The 19,964-nt window shown below is 49.1% G+C and overlaps 1 protein-coding gene across 3 annotated transcripts in view; it reads right to left on the bottom strand.

The window, feature by feature from the left end:
• NRG2 (neuregulin 2) overlaps positions 1–19,964 on the bottom strand; it is a 158,851-nt gene that overhangs the window by 55,539 nt on the left and 83,348 nt on the right. For all 3 annotated transcript variants that reach the window (XM_050312047.1, XM_050312048.1, XM_050312046.1), the window contains exon 2: positions 3,154–3,325. In XM_050312047.1, coding sequence (XP_050168004.1) covers positions 3,154–3,325 — 172 coding nt within the window. The remainder of the gene's footprint in view (positions 1–3,153; positions 3,326–19,964) is intronic.

The raw sequence follows: 19,964 nt of genomic DNA, 5'->3' as shown, positions 1-19,964 counted from the left end.
AACACAGAGAGAGGAAAGCCAGGAATGAGTCACAGAGGGTAACCATGCTCTTTGTGTCTCCCATCCCATGCCTCTACATGCTGAGGGTCACAGAGTTGCAGACAGATTCCAATGCAGAGCTGTTCCCAGCTCTGCCAGGGACTCACAGGGCCAAGGGAAATGCCATGGACAACACCTCCACATCCTGGAGGGCTCCTTTTGCCCGGCTGCAGCAGAAAACTCTATTAGGTCTTTGCATCACACTTTTAAAGAAATGTTCCTGTACACCTGGCCATGTCCCACATAGTCTGAGAAGCTTTTTTCTTTGTGTCCTTTCTCTGAAGGTCCCTCCCCACTGCTCCATTTCTGGCCCTCTGAGACTCCCATTCTACTCTGAACTGAAGGGAAGCACAGAGGATTATCTGCAGACCAGTGTTATCTCTTAAGTGGAGCCAGATGTATAAACCCCATCATTCTTGAATTAATCATCAGAGATTTCTTTCAGAGCTTTACAGTTTAGGATGCTTATCCTTCCCTGGAGTCCTCTCCTAACATGCTGGAAGTAATGATTTACACCCATATCCCATGTCCCTCTATTCAACTCGGCCCCACCAGCTACATGATGAAGACATCAAAGTCACAAGAGCTCCCTGGACCCTCAGACTGCACTGAGCAATTTTTGATGTTTGTTCCATGCAGACAAGACTGGAATGAGGCAGGTCCAATGCCAGTGGACACTCTACCTTGAGGGGTTTTCAGCACTGAGACCCAGCAAACCCAGTGGAGGGGAGAAAGGTGGGAATGCCAGACCAGGTGTGCCCCAGCCTGCTTGGAGAAATGTTCCTGCACTGCTGACTGCTTAACAAGGGCAAATGCTCAACAGGGGGTTATCATCTCAGAGCTGTCCCACAGAATCACAGAATCATTAAAGCTGGAAAAGACCTCTGAAATCATCAAGTCCAACATTAACCCAGCACCGACAAGGCCACCACTAACCCATGTCCCCAAGAGCCACATCTACACATTTTTCGAACACTTCCAGGGATGGTGATTCCACCACTTCCCTGGGCAGCCTGTTCCAATTCTTGGTCACCATTTCAGTGAAGAAATTTTCCTTAATATCCAACCTAGCCTTCTCCTCCCTTGGCACAACTAGAGGCCGTTTCCTCTTGTCCCTGCTCAACAGCTGCTTGAGCCCAGTCTCCACAGTCTGGTCCCAGCATAAGACAGGCAAACTCTCCACTTAGTAGCACATTTTAATGGCAGCAGGGAGCAGAAGCTGGAATGGGAAGTGATTCTAGGGATTCTTTGGGCTCACACCTTTGCTGCTGATGGAGCCTCAGACACTGCAGGAGGCTTTCCTTAAAATGTTTATCCTTGGCTTGTTTTGCCAGCAGGAAGCCCTTCCAGCACACACACACACATCTTTGGCCTGTCACTGGAAGGCTGAGAGCCAACGTGTTGCCATGGAAACTGGTAAATGCAAAATTATGACTTGACAGCAGTGTCCTGAGGAAAGAGGATCAACCTTCTTCCATATGTTCCTGTCCCTGGCCCAGGGAGTGCATGTCCCCCCAGCACCGCTGTGGGTGGGATGCCCTCCTGTCCCTGCTGCGTGCTGAACACGGGGTGCCAGGAGGCAAGGAAGGACTGGGATGTGTGGGAACACAGCAGGGAGGTGCTGTGAGAGGATCCCTCCCCAGGGAGTTTTGCTGGGTGTTTGGTGTGGGGTGGTTGCTCTCTAGCTCTGCCTGCCTGCAGGGGTGCAGTGTCCGTGGGATGGACGGGCTTCCCACGCCGGGCTGCAGCGGGTGGTGCAGACATTTCTCCAGGGCATCCCAGCTCCAGAACCCGTCAGTAAACAAGCAAGGCCATGAGGCTGACAAGGCCCACAAAAACACCGAGGGCAGCAGAGGAGAGAGGCAGGCACAACTCTGCTGCCTGCAGGCCCAGACAGCCCTTCCTGAGCAGACAGCACCCAGTTGTCCTGGGTCTGCTGGTGCTTCCAGCACTGACCACCTCTGCCTCATCCCAAAACAAATCCTGGGAGGATTTATTTATGAGGGAGGTCAACCATCTTGGGTGTGACTCTGAAATCAAACCCAATGGGACTGAAATTAAATTAGAATAATTGACAGCGCCCCATTTGAGCACTGACTGATTTTTCTAACTCATTTTTTAGTGGCTTTTAATCTGAAAAATTGCTACCCTATCAAGTCCGTCATGAGCTACTTTTTGCACACTCAGTTATAACATATGTTAGCAAAGAATTGGCAACAAGGTCTCCACTGGTGACTGTGGCTCTGATCAGACAGTATCGTGATATACTCTTACATCTCAGTCCTGGTTAGTTCAGAGAAGACAAGACTGAGAGGGGATCTCATCAATCCATACAAATATCTCCAGGGGGTGTCAAGAGGATGGTGCCAGACTCTTTTTAGTGGTGCCCAGCACCTGGACAAGGAGGAATGGCCATTAGTTAACACACAAGAAGTTCCACCTCAACATGAGGAAGAACTTCACGCTGAGGGTGGCAGAGCACTGGAACGGGCTGTCCAGGGAGGTCATGGAGTCTCCCTCTCTGGAGGAATTCCAAACCCACCTGGACACATTCCTGTGTAACCTACTCCAGGTGGCCCTGCCTTGGCAGGAGGTTTGGACTGGATGATCTCCAGAGGACCCTTCCAACCCTGACAATTCTGTGATCCTTGCAGTTGCCTTAGATGTTCCTGTGTCCACCTAACTTCAGAAGAGAACAAACCAATTTCTCCCACAGGCCTCTGGGTGGTTGGTGAGGTGACAGCTGAGTTTGGATAACTTCTGCATCCAACCCCCTAATCCCAGAGCAGGAGTCCCTGCCAGGTAACCTGAGCTGCCTACAACCAGCCTACAGCTGGCAGGGAAATCCTTGTCTCCCCAGGTTGCTGAGCACCTGTCTCAGGTCTCCAATGACACTCTTACCCTGCTCCTCTCTTCACTACTCTCTGAGGACACTGAGAATCTTGCTCGCTCTCCCAGGTGTGGTAAATGTGCTGAGCATGGGCCTGTGGCTCTGGGGAAGCCCCTCAGTGCTGCTCAGCAGTGACCTGGGGAGAGCAGCAGCACCTCCAGCCAGACAGCCCCTGGACCAGACACTCAGTGAGCAGGGGCAGAGCAGCCCCATGTCATACTTACTTCCCATTCCCATACTTGATCCGGATGTCTTTGCTCTTCTTCAGCTCTTTGCCATCTTTAAACCATTTGTAGGATGGCTGAGGGTTTCCAGCAGTGGCCTCACATTTCAGGGAAATCTTCTCACCCACGTGAACGTTCGGGCTTTTCAGTTTCTTCAGTTTGGGAGGAACAGCTGCAAGAAGAGAAACGAGACACTGTAAAACCTGCCCCTCTTTCAGAGGCTGCACACACACAGGGGGAGCCCACTGAGCCCCCTCCCCTGGGAAAAGCACCTTCTGCCCCCACTGCTGCGTGACGAGGAGAGGGGCTGCCCAGGGGAAACCAGCACAGTCAGGGAAGGAGCAGGGAGGCAGAAATGTCCATGTGGGGAACAGAGGGAGGCCCTGGCTCTGGGGGGTCCACATGACCAGCCCTGATGACTCCACAGCTGCCCTTACCCACACAGGCAGGACCTCTGTGTCTCCTGCCAGCGCAAGGCTTTGCTGGGCTCTCCCACCAAGCTCTTGAGAGACTGTTTTTCCCTTTTCCCTGCCACTGCTGCTGCTGACTGCCAACACCTACATGACCCCTGCGGCTTCCATGGGCATGCTGCCAATGCCACAGCCCCACCAGCCCCAGCCAGAACGTTTTGCTGCAGAAGGAGCAGAGGTATGTCACAGGGAGAGGTCCCCAGTTCCCCAGCAATGTGTCAGGGATGCTCTGTGCCTGCTGAGAAGACCTACGGTCACGGAGCACGACAGCAGCACTGAGAGGGGCTGCAATAAAATCCTGCATGCATAAAGAATGAGAAGGGGAAGGACAGCCATTCTGCAGGCTGCAAGCAGAAAAGTGAAAGAATATAAGTACTTAAAATGGTCTTAGGCCAGCAGTGTCAGGCTGGCCAGCAGCCTTTCCAGTCTGGAGCCTGGCTCTGTATGTGGGTGTTTCAGAGAGGTGATTTTTACCATGCACCTGGAACATCAGACAGAGAGGGAGACACTTCTTATCAATCTCTGCCAGGCTTTATATTAAACCTGACAAGAAAGGATTAGCAGGCTCACAATTTTTCTTTCAACTGACAGCTCTGCACTCTTCTAGCTCCCTTTTTCATCCTCAGAGTTAACCTTAAAAAAGAAAGCAGCAGCTTGCTGGTTTTGCCTCGAGAGTATTGGTACCAATGGTTTCCTTGTCTAAGATGAGTTACAGATAGAGCATCTCCTCTGTCTAACATGCACAAACCACCTTCTAATTGCCTCGTGCATTCTCGTCTTATGATATGGCAGAGCACTCAGAGGTGGAGGAACTGGATGGGTTTATTAGAGCACTCACTGCTTTACAGACCTTTGTATGTCTCTTCTTGTTCTTCAAGCCAAGCTAAGTTGTCATAGGTTGGTATTATTTAAAGACTGTTTTCACCAAAAGGGATCTCATACAAGATAAAAAGCACAGTGATCATCAGGCTCCTGTGGTAGGAAGTTCTGAAGACTCTCATATTCCTCACGGGAATGAAGAGCTAAAGTGTCCTTAATCAGAAAGTTACAAGCACAGTCAGAAATGGAACAGTTTGGGGTAACAGGAATTAGCTGAGCAAAGATCACAGTGACTGAAAGGCAAACCCAGAGCCCTGGGTGAGTAACACAGCAGGTCCAATTCCAAGCACGTCAGACCTTCCACTGCAGCTCCACTGGTGCCCCAGCAAAGGAGCAAACTGAAGATCCAGGAGTGCAAAGGAAGCATGTTTAGCACACCAAGGGAAAAAAATAATAAATAAACAGAACAATAAACCCCACCAAATATTCTTCCCAACTGTTATTTTTATATGCCCAAGCCTCTCTGCAGGCTCCCCAGAAACCCATGCCACAGGCAGCAGGATGGGGAGGGTGGTGTGTGGGTTTGGTAGGATAAAGGGGAATGACTTCAAGTTGCAGGAGGGTAGATTTAGGTTAGATATTATTAGTAAATTCTTCCCTGTGAGTGTGGTGAGGCCCTGGCACAGGTTGCTCAGAGGAGCTGTGACTGCCCCATCCCTGGAAGTGTCCAAGGCCAGGTTGGTCAGGGCTTGGAGCAACCTGGGCTAGTGGAAGGTGTCCCTGCCCATGGCAGGGGGTGGAATGAGATGAGCTTTAAGGTTTTTTAAGGTTGATCTAACCCAAACCATTCCATGACTCTAATGGGACAGGGACAGTACAAAAAGCACATGGTCAGCTGCAGGCAATCACTGCAGGCTGCACACTGATATCTGGCACTGCTGACCAGGTCACTGTGCCTTGGCACAGAGGGGCTTCTGACCAAAAATGATCTCAAGCTTTCCCCAACTTTCAGGAACTCTGTGGAAACCCAAGGTGTCATGGGTTTTGTGAAGCCCATATCCCTGATCCTTGCCTGGAAATGAGTTGCCCAGAAGAGAAGGAAGGCAGGGAATGGAAAGGAGAGCTTGTCCCTTCTCAGAACACTGTGCATGGAGAGCCAGGAAGGTAAACAGGACCTTGCTTTTATAGGGGTCATTTTGGGGCAGAGAGAAATAGACTCTATCAAATATTTATTCTGCCTGATTGTGTGTGTCAGTTTGCTCCTATTGTACCCTGAGGTCACCCTGTCCCATGCCAACAGTATCCATATGCCTTAAATACTGGGAAGGGTCTGACCTTGGCAGGGGTGCACCTGCTTCATATTATTTCCAGCCTTGTGGTCTGCAGAATTATGAAGCACCTTTCTCCTGAGAGAAAGGTGTGTCAACCCTGCCCCTCTCCCCCAGAATGCTGGCAAGAGCGGGGCAAATCCCAGAAACCTGGAGACTGTGTAAGGAGGTGGACAAGGACAGGCAAGAAACCTTCCAAGATCTCCATTCCCCAGTTCCTCCCCACCAACGTGAATCACATCTCACCCAAAGCTCTGCACCTCTTGCCCCTTTTGCTCTTGGCCACTGGTGATAAATTCCAGGATGTTCCTAAGCAGGCAGGTCCAAAGACACACATGCCAAGGGTGGCAGAGGTGGATCCAACACTCACACACTGCATCCCATCCCTCCAGCAGAGAGTCCTGCCCAGATAGAGGGAGGAGAACATCTTTCCTTCCCAGTCTGCATGTGTTTGCTGTCTCACTACAGGAGTGACAGGGGCAGTGCATTCAGCTCCAAGCCACACTTCATGGACTGTAATTCCCCAGTTGAATCAGACAGGGCAGTGAAAGGGGAATCCAGCCCAGAAATATCCTGGACTGTGCCTGGGAAAAGCGCTGTGCAGAAAGGAGCAGAGCTGTGCTCCCTGACACACAGCACATCTGTGTCCCCACTGCTGCTCTGCAGTGTGGCTTGTGCTTGGACAGCAGCGTGGGAAGAGCAGGCAGAGCCCCAGGCCTGGGGCACAGCATCCAGAGCCATGCTCTGGTCAAAAGGGAAGCCTGGTCTTGGTCTCGGGGAAGGGCTTCTCTGGGCTGGAAAGCCTCACTTCATAATTCCTGCATCCTTCAGAAAAACAGAAACCCTCATTTAGAGCCATTAGCTGCTGATGACTCTGCTTAATTCCAGCCAAAGACTTTCCTCTGGTTTTTACTTGCATTGTTTAAACTGCAGCCCTTATTCGTAGTCTGAACTTCTCTAACTTTGGCTTCCAGCCAAGAGATCTCTCTGCCTTTCTCTGGTGAATTTGAACCCCATCTAGCAACCAGAAACCCCTTCCCTTTTTAGGTACTTGTAAACTATGACTGAATCACCTTTCAACCTTTTCCAGCAGTAAACTAAAGTAGCACGAGAGGCCAAAGCAGCACATGGAGTGCTAATACTGGAGCATGTCAAAGTTTTACATTTTGGTTCATTTTCAGCTTTTGACTCATTTTTCATCTCTGCCCTGTCCAAATGACAGAGTTGCAGCTCAAAAAGCCATGAGTGTTGTTCAAACAGATGTGAGGATCTTAGAAGTGCTCCCTTTATTTAGTGCTCTGAACATTTTGGGTCATTTTAACCTCCCCTTTGCTTGGTATTTTTTCAAACACGCTGGGAAAACAAAGTCACCAGCTTCATCCACATCAAAATAACACACTATCCCAGGCAAACATCCTCAGGTGCACACCAAGCAGGGTCCAGGTCCAATTTCCCTACGTTTCCATCAATTTCCAGCTCTTCAGCCTCTTCCTCACAGGTTACTGCTGCTCAGATGGGACCAGAGCTAAAACACTGACCCAGGATCACCCAAGTCACCCCATCCCCCTGGTACTGGCTGAGTTGAAGCTGCTGTTCCAGCTTTTCATCATCTGGATCTCACAGAACTGCTCTGCCAGCTCATGGTCTCCTCCAAGCTGGGCTCCACCTGCTTCCATGTTCACCAAAATGTGGAGGAGGGTTTTGGCTGTGCTTGTCAGACTGAAGGTACAGCTCAGGATCTGTGTCTCTGGTCACTTTGCAGTCCTGTCAATCCCTCCTCTATCCAAACTTATCCTCCCCTCCATGGGGTGAAGAACCACCAGCCTCCCAACGCCTGAGGTGTTGGACAAAGGGACCAGCTGCATTCCAGGCAATTTTTCTAACAGACAACCACACTGAGGGTAGGTTGTGCTGCAGAAAGGAGGGATGCATCTTGGTAGAGCTGAAATCAGCAATAATCAGCAGGTTTCCTACAGGTTTTTGCTCACTCCAAGGTCAGATGAAACCCAGGAACTGTTAGATCCCAGCCTACACAAGTTGTATAGAATTAACCCTAAAACATGCCAGGGCCAGGATAGACAAATGCACACAATTTCCTAACCTGTTTTAAGAGCCATGTCTGATCAAGACACCTTTGCATGAGAGGTTTATCCTCTCATAGCAACTGCTGCCAACTCATCCCCTTCTCACGGGGAGAAGAGGGTTACAAAAGCCTAAACCACTGAGCTCTAAACTGCGTGACACGAGTTGTTTGAACCTTCACCATAAAAGGACTCGCATGTATACACTGCTTTAATTAATTCACTTCTGATTACACTTGATATAACACTGAAGTACCTTGATGATAACAACACCTCTTTCACTTCTGGTACCTGCAATATGCCTGCAAGCACCTCTGAGCCTCAGCTCAAAACATCATTAATCACAGGCGGGCAGAGTGCCCAAACAGAGTCCAACAATGGAGCGGTGACAAAACCACATCCCACCCACAGAGCATCCTACATAAACAACCCCTCAGCAGCAAAAAGCAGGAGCAGCCATCCTGGGAAAGGTGCTCTGTGAACTCTGTAACAGCAAGACACAGACACTGCTTCCCGAGCCATGGGGGATCCTCTGGAACAGACAATCTACAGGCACATGTGGGATCTCCACACAACTGATGTCATGAGCAGATGTGACTTATCCTCCTGGCCTCCTCCAAAGGTGAAGTGTGAACCACTGGAGGCTCCCCCACACTGCCTGGCATATGGAGGGTGACAAAGTGTTTAGGTAGGGTGACCTGGAGAACTGAGGGGACAGGATCCTTCTGTGTCTCTCTGGGCAGCTGAGGGAAAAGGCAACTTTGAATTCCCTTGGCCATGGAAAAGGGAGGCTGAAAAAATGCTTTCTCACAGGAATGGGGGAGATTGTTTCCAGAATTCCACTTTGCATGGGAAATATTTTGCAGCCTTGACTTTCTCCAAATTCAAACGGAAACATTTGCAAAAGCAGTGACTCCTAACCAAAAGGAATTTTTCCCATTTCTGCCATCTCTACCACAAGGTGAGGATACAGGATCCTGGCACAAGGCATCACCATGCAGGTTGGAACAAGAGATGTATTTTTGGGGTCAGTATGCTCTCCATTGGGCTGATGCATCTCACTTCTTGGCTGATGCAGTCCCACTGTTTCTGGTGTGCTTGCTGTCCACTCTTTTAATCAGAGCTGATGCTGCTTTGGCCTGGGTTTTACTTGGCCTTTATTTGACAAAGAGACAAACCTGAACCTCAGCAGGAGCAGCAGCAGCTCCTGACCCCATGGACTCTGACCATTTCAATATTGGCTGCAAATGCCAACCTGCCAAAGAAGGGACCTGCTCTGAAGGAAGATCCCTTGTGCCAGAAGGAATGAAAACATGGGATCCACTTGAAAAAAGCCTCAACATACTCAGTGTTTGTCCTCCTTTTCTCCAGAAAAAGGCAGTCCCTGCCATGCACCGAGGCATCTGCAGCTGGAACTCCAAACAGAGCTCAGCTCCTTGGTGGCAGGGTCAGAAGAACTCCTCAGAGTCTGTGACCCTCCAATGCCCCTGGAAGTAACAGGGCTGGATTTAAGGGAAGCTGTGGAACAACCCTGGCTTTACTGCACAGATGGACACGACGTCCCCAGCCCACACACAGCCCAGAGCCTGCGGGAGAGAACCTGGGTGTCACACTGACACATGGCCCCATGCCAGCCTCTGCCACAACCCACCAGGGCGTAACTACAGGCTCCAAACCCAGAATATTAAATATAATGTAATATCTGTAGTGTGCTTTATGCTTCGGGCAACTTATGTTTCAGATTACGGCAAAAGGATGGTCAGACATTCTCAAGGCAGCCTTTGCAGCAGCTCCCTCAGATCTCAGGGGGCTGGGCAGGTAAGCAAATTTAAATTTCCAAGGGGTAGCATTTTGCTGTAGCCACTATTAGTCCTTTTAATTAACAAAGAGACATGTTTCTCTATGATCAGTGATCATAGAATCATGAAATCATAGAATGGCTTGCGTTGGAAGGGGCATTAAAGTTCATCTCATTCCAGCACCCTGCCATGGGCAGGGACACCTTCCACTAGCCCAGGTTGCTCCAAGCCCTGTCCAACATGTCCTTGGACATTTCCAGGGATGGGGCAGCCACAGCTCCTCTGAGCAACCTGTGCCAGGGCCTCCCCACCCTCAGATGGCAGGAGCTCCACCGTGGGAGGCAGCACTAGATGATGTGGCTCATGTTAGGCATTTATATCTCACCTCCACTGTGCAGTGACTGCAAAGAACAGGCTTCAGCAAGGGTTGATGACCCAAAGCTCTCCAAGGACATGGGAGATGAACTCCTTGCTACTGTGCCCTTCCCACAGAGGGACACCAGCAGGAGTCACAGGCTCATCGCTGTGCTCCTGGGAGAGGTGCCACTTTGACAGCCACAGACACAAGTATGGCAATGTAGGAGCCACTCCTCCAGGTCCCAGAGGGTCTTCTGAGAACATTCACACAGCTGACTCATGGGACAGACAGCGATGTGGAAAGGACACAGATGACTGGAAGCGTGAAGATGCTGAAAAGACTGGGATCTGCAGACTTGGAGATGGAGTGAAGCGTGGAAACCTTGCTGGAGCCAGAACAGCTGCATTGTTCCTTCCACACCTTCCCAAACATACAAGTTTCTTTTCCCTTAACCAGGTTCCTGTAGCCTTTTATCTCAGGGAGGAGTGACTACAACACCAATCCACAGCACTATGTGTGTATTTAAAACTGTGAGTTACAACAATCAGTACTTCCATGACCACTCCCATCATCAGATAAAGTCGACTGGAAAGTTACAAGGGTTGCCAGTTTAGGTTTGCTGCCTATAGGATCCCTCTGGCAGCTCAAACCATGGGATTTTAGAGGGTTTTTCCAACCCTAATGATTCTGATTCTACGAAAAGGTGCCAGAAAGCCAGAAAGTTCACCCTCCTCTTACAAATTCTAGCTCCATTTATATATAAGAGCAACTGCTATATGCCTCCTCCTCTGCCTTTCTCTTTCCCACAGTTAAAAATTCAGTTATTCTTTCCAGTGAAAGTTTTGAAATTGGTGTATGATTTGGTGCAGAGCCCGAGGCTGAAATCCCAGCTCCATTGAAATCAATGAGCATCTGGACACTGGGCAAGGGGATGTTTTCCCAGTGCCCAGGCTTCTCACCCAAATTGTTAGGACAGCTAGGAAATGCTTTTACCACAGACTAGGCAGCAGTGCTGGAGGTGCCCATACACATGTCCACTCAAGCACTCACCTAAATAGCACAACAGCCACAAATGATTCACATCCAAACATCCAGCATTAAAATCCAGGGGCTGAAGCGCTTGGATTTGCCAAACCTAGTACTCTATGAACACTAGCTGGTTTGCAAACAATGTAATTGGAGTAGAATTGCTATTGTGTTTGTTTGTTTTGAATATTTTTGGCCAGGAAGTTGTCCTGGAGGTATAGTTGAGCATAAGTGGTCTGGTGGAAAAATGTCATTCATTCTGTTCCTATTAAGACCAAAAACAATAGCCACACAAAGACAGCAGCGACAATTTCTGCTCTTCATGCCTCTAACAATGTGTTTTCAACCCTAAAGGCAACATCTTGTTTGTACCCAATTGATTCTGGGATCATATTTTATATAATCAAATATATCTTTGAACAAAGATACGTTTTATAAACCGCTCAATTTCCAGATGACCTTGGAAACAGCAATTCATAAAATATAGCTTTATCTCCATCTTCACAATCAGCTAGAAAAATTGCCCACCCATACTCTGTGGACTGCCAATCCAGAGCCAGTCAACAAACGAATTACCCAGAGCATCCAAAACTTTAAAATACATTAATCCTTTGTTTCAGTCACTGAGCACTAAGCACAAATTACTTGCCCTTGTACCCTGGTAAAGACCTGGGTGGCATCCATCATCTTTCAATCACTAAAGGAAAGTGATTGAAAACCTCACCCCAGGAGACAAAACAATCTAACTTAGCAAAAAAAAAACCCTTGTTTCATTAAATGTTTATTGTGAAATCTGTACATGAAACCATATATAGTTGCCCTTACGTCATGGCAGTGCTGAAGGCTGTGTTTCAAGTTACAGGGAAAGATTTGCAGATGTAAATGGCCATTAGTGGAATGTCATTGGTTCTAGAAAGGGATGAAGAAAACCTTCTTGGTGTTTTACAGCTTTATGAATCATGGGAGAGTTGCTTTAAAACACAGGGGAGGAAAGCTCAGTTAAAGGGGAGCTGAAATTCTTTTATCAGAGACAGCCTGCCCTGCCTGGGATGTCCCAAGGACAGGAGGACAGACCATCATGGAGCATTGCAGGAAGAAATTCTTCCCTGGGAGGGTGGGGAGGTCCTGGCACAGGTTCCCCAGAGAAGCTGTGCCTGCCCTGGAATTGTCCAAGGCCAGGTTGGACGGGGCTTGAAGCAATCTGGTCTGGTGGAAGGTGTCCCTGCCCATGGCAGGGGGATGAAAATGAGATGATATTAAAGGTTCCTTCCAACCCAAACCATTCTGTGGTTCTGTGATGATCCTGCGACTCAGGTAAACCTGCAAAAGTAGGATCCACTGCACTGTGAGGGTACAACACAACCCCAAGCACTCTCACAAAGTCCTGCAGCTAAATCAGCACATGGGACACTGCAAAGAGGTAAAGGAGGCAAAGTCTCTGAGTGAGGAGCCAGATTTACCTCACAAACCTTTCCCTCTCTGCCTGGCCCTGGCTCGTGCCCATCACAGTCAGGTGGAACACGAAGGGCCAGGGATGCACTCTCAGCTTCAGCACAGCACTTCTGGACATTATTTAAACAGAATGAGGACCCCAGAGGGGATGAATTACTGAGGTGTGAGGTCTGAGTTAAGGATGAGCATAACCACAGAGCCCTGTCTGCAGCTCCTCGCTGAGGAGGGACTGGTCATCCCAGTCCTCACCAGCACAGAATCCTCCTTCCCTGAACCGGCAGACTTAACAGTGAGAGGCAACTTTAACAAGTGTGTTTAAATATTCTTGACATCAGCAAGTAGGGAAAATGAGAAAAACCTGAGACAGGTTACAAAGATGTTAATTCAGGGCAGCCAGAGGTCAAGTGAAGGTCAGATGTGCCAGCCCAGCTGCCAAAATTGTTTTAATATTTCAACTTCCCACGAAGTCCTGGGCCAGAGGACACCCCAGTGTTTCACACACAGCCAGGTGAAACACCACACAAAGCAGGGATTCACAGCAGAAAGCACTTTAGAGTCTGGACAAATAAATTTGATTAGCAGCCTCTAACAGTGAGATGGGGGAACGTTTAATTTTTTAACCTATAAAAATAATATTCTCTAGCATTCCGTGACAAAAGCCAACCACTTGCAGTCTTAATTACAATATTTTTTTCCATGTCTCTGCTTACTTTGAAAGTTCACCATTGTCTCTGGTGAGAGACAAATCCACCAGAGGGTATTTCCAAAACAGAAAGCCGTGTTTTTATCGGGATCTCCCCACAAGAGACCCCAGGGCTTGCATTAGAGACTTGTTTGTTCTCTGTAATGTTATATTAGAAAGATTAAAAGTTCTGCTGTTAGTTGAAGAAAGACTTTAAAGCACTGGTACCAGAAGTGACCGCAGGTCTGTTTTTCATCCAAACACAGGAAAGAAACTGAAGATCATCCCTGAGACAGCTTTTCCACGGCAGCCAGATACACACAGGCCCACACCCCACCAAGTGTGGATGGAATTACCACCCTGTGCTGTAACATTGTCCCAGTGCCCCGGTGTGTGCCGGAGCAGTGGGAGCATCCTCTGCCCCCTTCCCACCTCTCCCTGGGCCCTTTGCAGAGGGGAACACGACACACAGAGATCCCCTGGCCTGAGCCCTGCGGAGAAGGGCCACCCTCCTCCTCCTCCTCCTCCTCCTCCGTGGGCTGCAGGGGAGCAGCTCGAGCTGTAAATTCCGTTTGGGACTCTGGGCACTGCCCAGTGGAGACACTAACACAGCGTGTCTCCTGCCTTGTCCAGAGTGCGGCTTCCCAGCATTGTTCTCACTAGCTCCGGACCCCCACTGGAGCACAGCGATGGGTGGCTTCCACTGAAATGTCCCCCAACCAAGCTGATTTACAGCTGCCAGGAGTCTCAAGGATGTCAGCTCTTCCTGATTAATTTTTTTATCCTTATTTTCCCTCGTTTTATATTTGAATATTGCCTTATTGCAATCTCCTTCAGAACTATTCTCTGGAAAGCCATCCTGGCTAATTTTTGGCTTGTAAATTGCTCATGAGCAGTTTGTGGCTTGTGTTTGAAAAAAAAAATAAGAAATCAAGCAACTCTGGCTCATTTGGGTTGGATAAAGAGATTTTGTGGCCTGCATCAATTCTAGCCCCTGACAGCAGTGACAGAGCTCTTATTATCACAAACATACAGTTGCAATTTTAAAATTTGCTTCCTGTGACTCTTCGTTAAAATTTAATCAACAGTTTCTGCTTCCACAAACAGAAAGATCACTTTATAGAATATTCATGGGCAACAAGTGAGAAGGAAGGTAAAGCAAATTTGACCTTGTGATGTGAATCAACCCTTGCTGACTGTCCAGATACTCCACAGAAGGATTTAGGGAAGAGCAGCACGGGAAGGTGGGACACAAGTGATTTTCTAGAAGCTATTGCAGAACACAAGCAACCAAAAACAAAGACCAACGATGGAGCAGCAAAATGTGGGTGCAGAAGAGACAATGGGCAACACGGTGGTGGCTCGAGCAGGAAGACTATTCCCAGTTCAAAGTGGACAGGGAGTTTACTGGACCTTTATCATGTTTAGCTGTAGGTCACAAAAGGGGAAATTTCACCAAACTGGGCAGCAGATCCTGCACGACACAAACAACTTAAGGTGAAAACCAGAGTGTCTGAACAAAAGATGGTTGTTGAGCAAAAAGCTATTAATAGTGCTGGGTTTTATCCCAGAAATGTTGCGCAAAGTAGGACAATTCACATCCCTTCTCTGCGCTTCCATTTCCTCTCTCAAAGATCCCACTTAATATATTTGGGGCAGGGACTGGCTCTTGTTATGACTCTGTGCTGTGAATAGCACAGGGGGAACAATGCTGCAGCCGGGACCTCTGGATGCCACCACAAATGCCAATTTTAAGCAGCAGTGACAACAAGCGGAAGGAGCTTGTGATCCAAGGAAGACCTGAGAAAAGGCAGGGCACAATGTGGGCTTCATCTTGTGATTGTAAGCACGGAGGGTTCTCATTTCTACATAGGAGTGACAAGGAAAAGCAAGGGAGCAGTGGAGCTGGACAAGTAAGAGGGGTCTCTGCCCTCTAACTGGAGCAAAATTCCTCCAGAGCTGCTCCTTCACTTCTGCACTGCCACTGCCCTCCCCTCAGCATCTCCCCAGGCCATCCTTGAACAGCTCCATGCAGGGGAGTGTAACCACCCAGAACCCAAAAAGGGATGTACAGGGGGCTGAGGTGCCCTATAAAGCCTGATGGGAAGAGTGGGGTCTCCTCTGCTGAAAAACATTTTTGTAGGAAACCCTCAGTGTAAATGCCCCATGTATGTGACATCCTTTCTGATAAATGTGCAGAAAGTGCAGTGGTGCTGAGGAACTGCCCTTGAAAGGCCTGGGTGGACCTTTGTGTCTACAGAACCAACCTGGAAAGTGCCAAAGACAGTCCCTGTGATTTTGTGTCCAGGGGACAACAAATCACAGAATTATAAGAATAAGCTTGGAAAAAATCCTTCAGAAGTTGAGCTGACCACATCCCTGCCCTGAGGGGGGATCTGCAACATCCATCCAACTCGCCAACATCAGGACACACAACCAACCTCATACTGCACATCTACACAGAGAACCCCAGGGCCTGGGTGACTTGGAGGATATACCTGATGCCAACCTCAGCCTTGCTGACAGGTAACAGTTGATTCCTCCTGGAAAAAGGCCCAGGGTCTCTGCCAGAAAGGCAGTACAGGGATGGGGAACCCAGTAACATTCTCAGCTATTGACACCTGTGAGGCTCTTCTGGTCCCCAGATGCAAAAGTGATATTCCATCATTCCAAAGATTCTCCTTTTACCTTCCAGTGCTTTATGTTCCCCCTCCTTTCTGTTTTCTTCTCCTTGCCCACACCAGCCATGCCACCAACCACAGGCAACCAAAATCGCTCATCTTTGTCCTTCCTGTCTCAATTCACCTTGGCTTGTGAGGTGGATGATTTCTTTTCTTTCCTTTGCAAAATCAATGATCTCGAAAACCCTGAACAACACAGCCTCCCCCTCCTTTCATTTCTGGAGATGCTGACTGCCTCCCACATCTCACTGAAGAGCTCCCAGAAGTGAAGCCAAGGGTGCCTGAATCACCCCCTCAGCCAGACACCTGAATACTGGTGCTGTTTTGCTGGTTTTCTGCCAGTTTGGGATGGAGAATCAGGATCTCCACTATCACACACACAGTTCAGAGACATTTCAGTGCTGCTTTGAGGCTCTCTGGCTGTGTGGTCACACTCTCCCCCTGGCTTCAGGATTTAGAAGCTGAGTTTCCACTGGTATCCACACCATGAAAGGTGGCTGTTCATCACTCTCCTGCCCTTCCTATCCCTGCAGTGGCAGCCCCTCTGGGTAATGGTCAAGCCTGAAACACCATGAGAAGAAAGCCTTTCTCCTCATCTGAATGGTGCTGCTTGTAGTCACGGGACCCCTGCACACACACAAAGTTCCATCCCAGATTTTGTAATTACAGGAACCCCACATACATACAAAGGAAGGATCCACCCCAGATTTTGTAGTTACAGGACTCCCATACATATACAGATGAAGGATCCATCCCAAATCTGCTTTTCTAATGGTGCTGTTGAGCAAGGACCCTGGCCAGCAGTTACCTGCCTCACCCTACGCCAGGGGGCCATGAAGATGGAACATCACAGTCAAGCACAGACTACCCTATTATGCTTCTCATCTCCTTTTTCAACTTGAACCCTTCCCTTTGCAATCTGGTGGTAAATAAATATCTGGACAAAATATCAGCGAATTACCTGGGAGTGTCTTTGTGAACACTGAGTGGACACCTCAGACAGGATCCCAGGGCAGCCCCAGCCCAAGAAGGATATCCTGAAAAAACCTTCCCAGGTAACCAACTGACAATGAACAGATCCCACTCCCTAAGTGCCCTCAGGGACTCCCTGGAATTGCTGTAGATGCCCAAGAGGTTAGCTCTGTGGGGCTCACCGTGGAGGGCAGCACTTGGCACGACTTTATCTCCCAAGGCTGGGCTCTCCTTCACTCCCCTGACAATTCGACACACTGCTGTTTATCCTAATCCATTGTTCATGGTCCTCCCCACCCAGTTCTCAGCCCACGTGATGCTCTCCTGTCCCTACCAACTGGAATTAATTTGGGGTTCTAGGGCTCTATCAAGAGATTTCACTAAAATCTAAATGCTGTCATATGATATCTGGGGATTTTATCAGACACCCGGAGTGAACACAAAAGGCATAAAATCTTTCTGGGGCAGTTGGCTTGTAATTCCTGATTCCCTCAGTGAATATCCAACTTTGAGAGGGAGATCCTGGTCAGCAAGGACTGTTTATCAACACAAACCTTATTCTCCCAGAATCCCCCTCTACTGGCTTGTTATGTAAAGCTGATGCTGCTAAAACATTCAGCTGAACTTAGGTCAAGAGAAGATGGCTTTTGAAAGCCTTCCAATGGTTCATTTGCAATAAATGGCTGAGGAATAAATCATTTCAGCCCTGATGAGTCCTCAAGCAGCCAGCTCTGTTAGCAGGGCAACTCCAGCAGCGAAGAACAGGGCAAGGCTTTGGTGACACATGGGGACTCGTGACAGGCACAGAAAGCAGCCAGGGAAGACCACCAGGCTGTGGAGAGGCTGCCACGTCGGGTCTGACCATGCTGCTTGCTAGACAGGGATCTCCAATTCATGGCAGCAAGTATCACTTACTGCCTTTGAATACTTCCCAGTGGGGAAGTCTTCTGCATTCTCTCATGGACAGAGCTGGTTTCCTGCCCTGGTGCCCAGAGGCACAGAAACCCCCACGTGCATTTTTGCCGAGTTTACCCAGCTGACACATGCCTATGCCTCATGTAAATGTCTGCCACCCTGCCAGCCCTGCTATGCTCTTGCCCTCAGTGACTGCGGTGACAACAACTTCCAGGGGCTGCTGATGGACCGAATGAAACCGGCTGGGAGCAGCCTGGGATGTTTGGGCTTCCACCTTTGGACTCAGCAGAAACAGAGAACGCTTTATTTACGTGACTTTCTGCAGTGTCACAGTGTCCCTTGTCCTGTCAGAGACCTCAGGTTTCAATCCTGTGGGGTGCAAGCTGTTTCAGGGTCCCTTTCCCCCTCACAAATGCAAAGGACTTCCATCCACCACCAGGATTTGGGATAGGGACCACCCCAATGTGGCTGATCACAGCTCAACAGGCACAATCCACCCACTGACCACCTTCAGTTGGTCCCCACAGGACCATCTCCCAGTATCTCAGGTTTGGCTGAGACAGTGCTGGAGGGGCAGACTGGAGGAGAAGGCTTCAGGAAACCTCATGCTCTGGCATGGGAGGGACACAGATGACAGCTGGGGTGGCCAGTCTGATAGCTCAGTGAGGACCACAGCAACACACCACAGCCTGAGACACCTCCCACAGCCCCCTCCCCAGCACTCCAATGGCTCATATGGACCAGGGAAGGGCTGCTGACCAAGGGCAACTCACTGAGTTGAGTCCCAGGCTGCTCTGATAGGTTTGGACTTGAGCAGCTAGTCCAGGCCCAATCCTGAGGAAGGGGGACTGTCAACTCAGGCTGGTCTGTGCAGCCTCTCTGTTCAGCGTGGCTTCTCCAGAGGGCACCAAGAACCACTAAGGCAGGCTCTGTTCTGAAGTGGTCCCCCTTTTCTGGGTACATAGAGAGCCTTGAGGGAACCAGCCTCCACCTCCCAGCCCTTCACCCCCACACTGTGCTAACCCAGGGCCAGCTCAGAGCTGCCACAACAGCCCTTGGCTGCTCAGCTCAAGTGCAGCTGTTCCACCAAGTCCAGGTGGTTAAAAACACCAGCGTTTTCCTGCAGAATCAGAGAGTTTAAGGCAGGACTCTGGTGCAGAGCAGTTCTTTCCCTTTAAATTCACACCCTAGGCCAAGCATGTTTTGCAAGAGCCTCCCTGTGCAGACAAGCCCCGAGGCTCCAGCACAGAAAAACGCCGCTGCTGGGGGAAGCACCCAAACCACTCTGAGGGCAGAGCCCCAGTGTTGCAGCTGCATGTGGCAGAAAAAAGGGGCAGGGTCAGAGACATGGGGCTCTCCATCCCCAGAGAAGACAGCAAATATGTACAACAGTCACCCAGTCTCTCTTCTGACCTGCAGAAAAGACCAGGAAGAGGAGAATAGGAAAGGAGGACAGATAGATGACACACACACAGGGCAGCTCACTTGGAAATCATGAACCTTCTCCTTCTCCAGAATGGTGATCTTGAATTAAACAGAAGGAGATTTTCACCTAGAGGTGTGTTTGAGGCTTGCTATTACCTTTGATATTGTGAATGTTTAGGGCCCAGAGAGAACACCCTGCCTGGCTCTGTCCCGCAGTGACAAAGGATAAGAGAAATCGGAGAGTCCCAGAAAATAAAGCAAGTACAACACCTGGGGCTTTACGGGAAATACCAGATTATCACAGCTCTGGCGATTAAACCAAAACTGCTGGCAGTGTGTCAGATTATGAACTTCTTCTTTCTTCCCTTCTAAGCCCCCCAAACGAACAAGACATCTACCTAACCCCGTAAGAAAACCAGAGCTGTGACTCACACCATCTCCCTCAAACACCGACTCAAAACATTACCAACACAAAATGTTACAACACATAAAATGAGCAACGGCCCTGCCAACACAAGGCTGCTTCTTAAAATTGCACGGCCTGCCCACATTTTCTAAATATAGGAGAGACAAGGAAACCTCTCCAGAAGCGCTAATAATCCAAACAACCAACCAAAGACATGCTAGGTGGACAGAGGTGGTTTTGAAAGCTGTAATCAACACATTTCTACTGCACAGCATTTTTATGCCACTCCTGCTCTCTCTTCTGCCCATTAGCAGCAGGTAAAACGGATAAGCTTGACCACAAAAAGGACCAATTCCCTGAACTGCAGCTTAGGAAAGTCCGAAGCAGCAAGAGCAGC

Source organism: Myiozetetes cayanensis, unplaced genomic scaffold (assembly GCF_022539395.1).
Source record: "Myiozetetes cayanensis isolate MyiCay16 unplaced genomic scaffold, myiCay2020 scf17, whole genome shotgun sequence".
In the NCBI taxonomy this organism is placed as follows: Eukaryota; Metazoa; Chordata; class Aves; order Passeriformes; family Tyrannidae; genus Myiozetetes; species Myiozetetes cayanensis.
The sequence above is the reverse complement of the archived record's forward strand: the minus strand, read 5'-3'. Positions and strand labels throughout refer to the sequence as shown.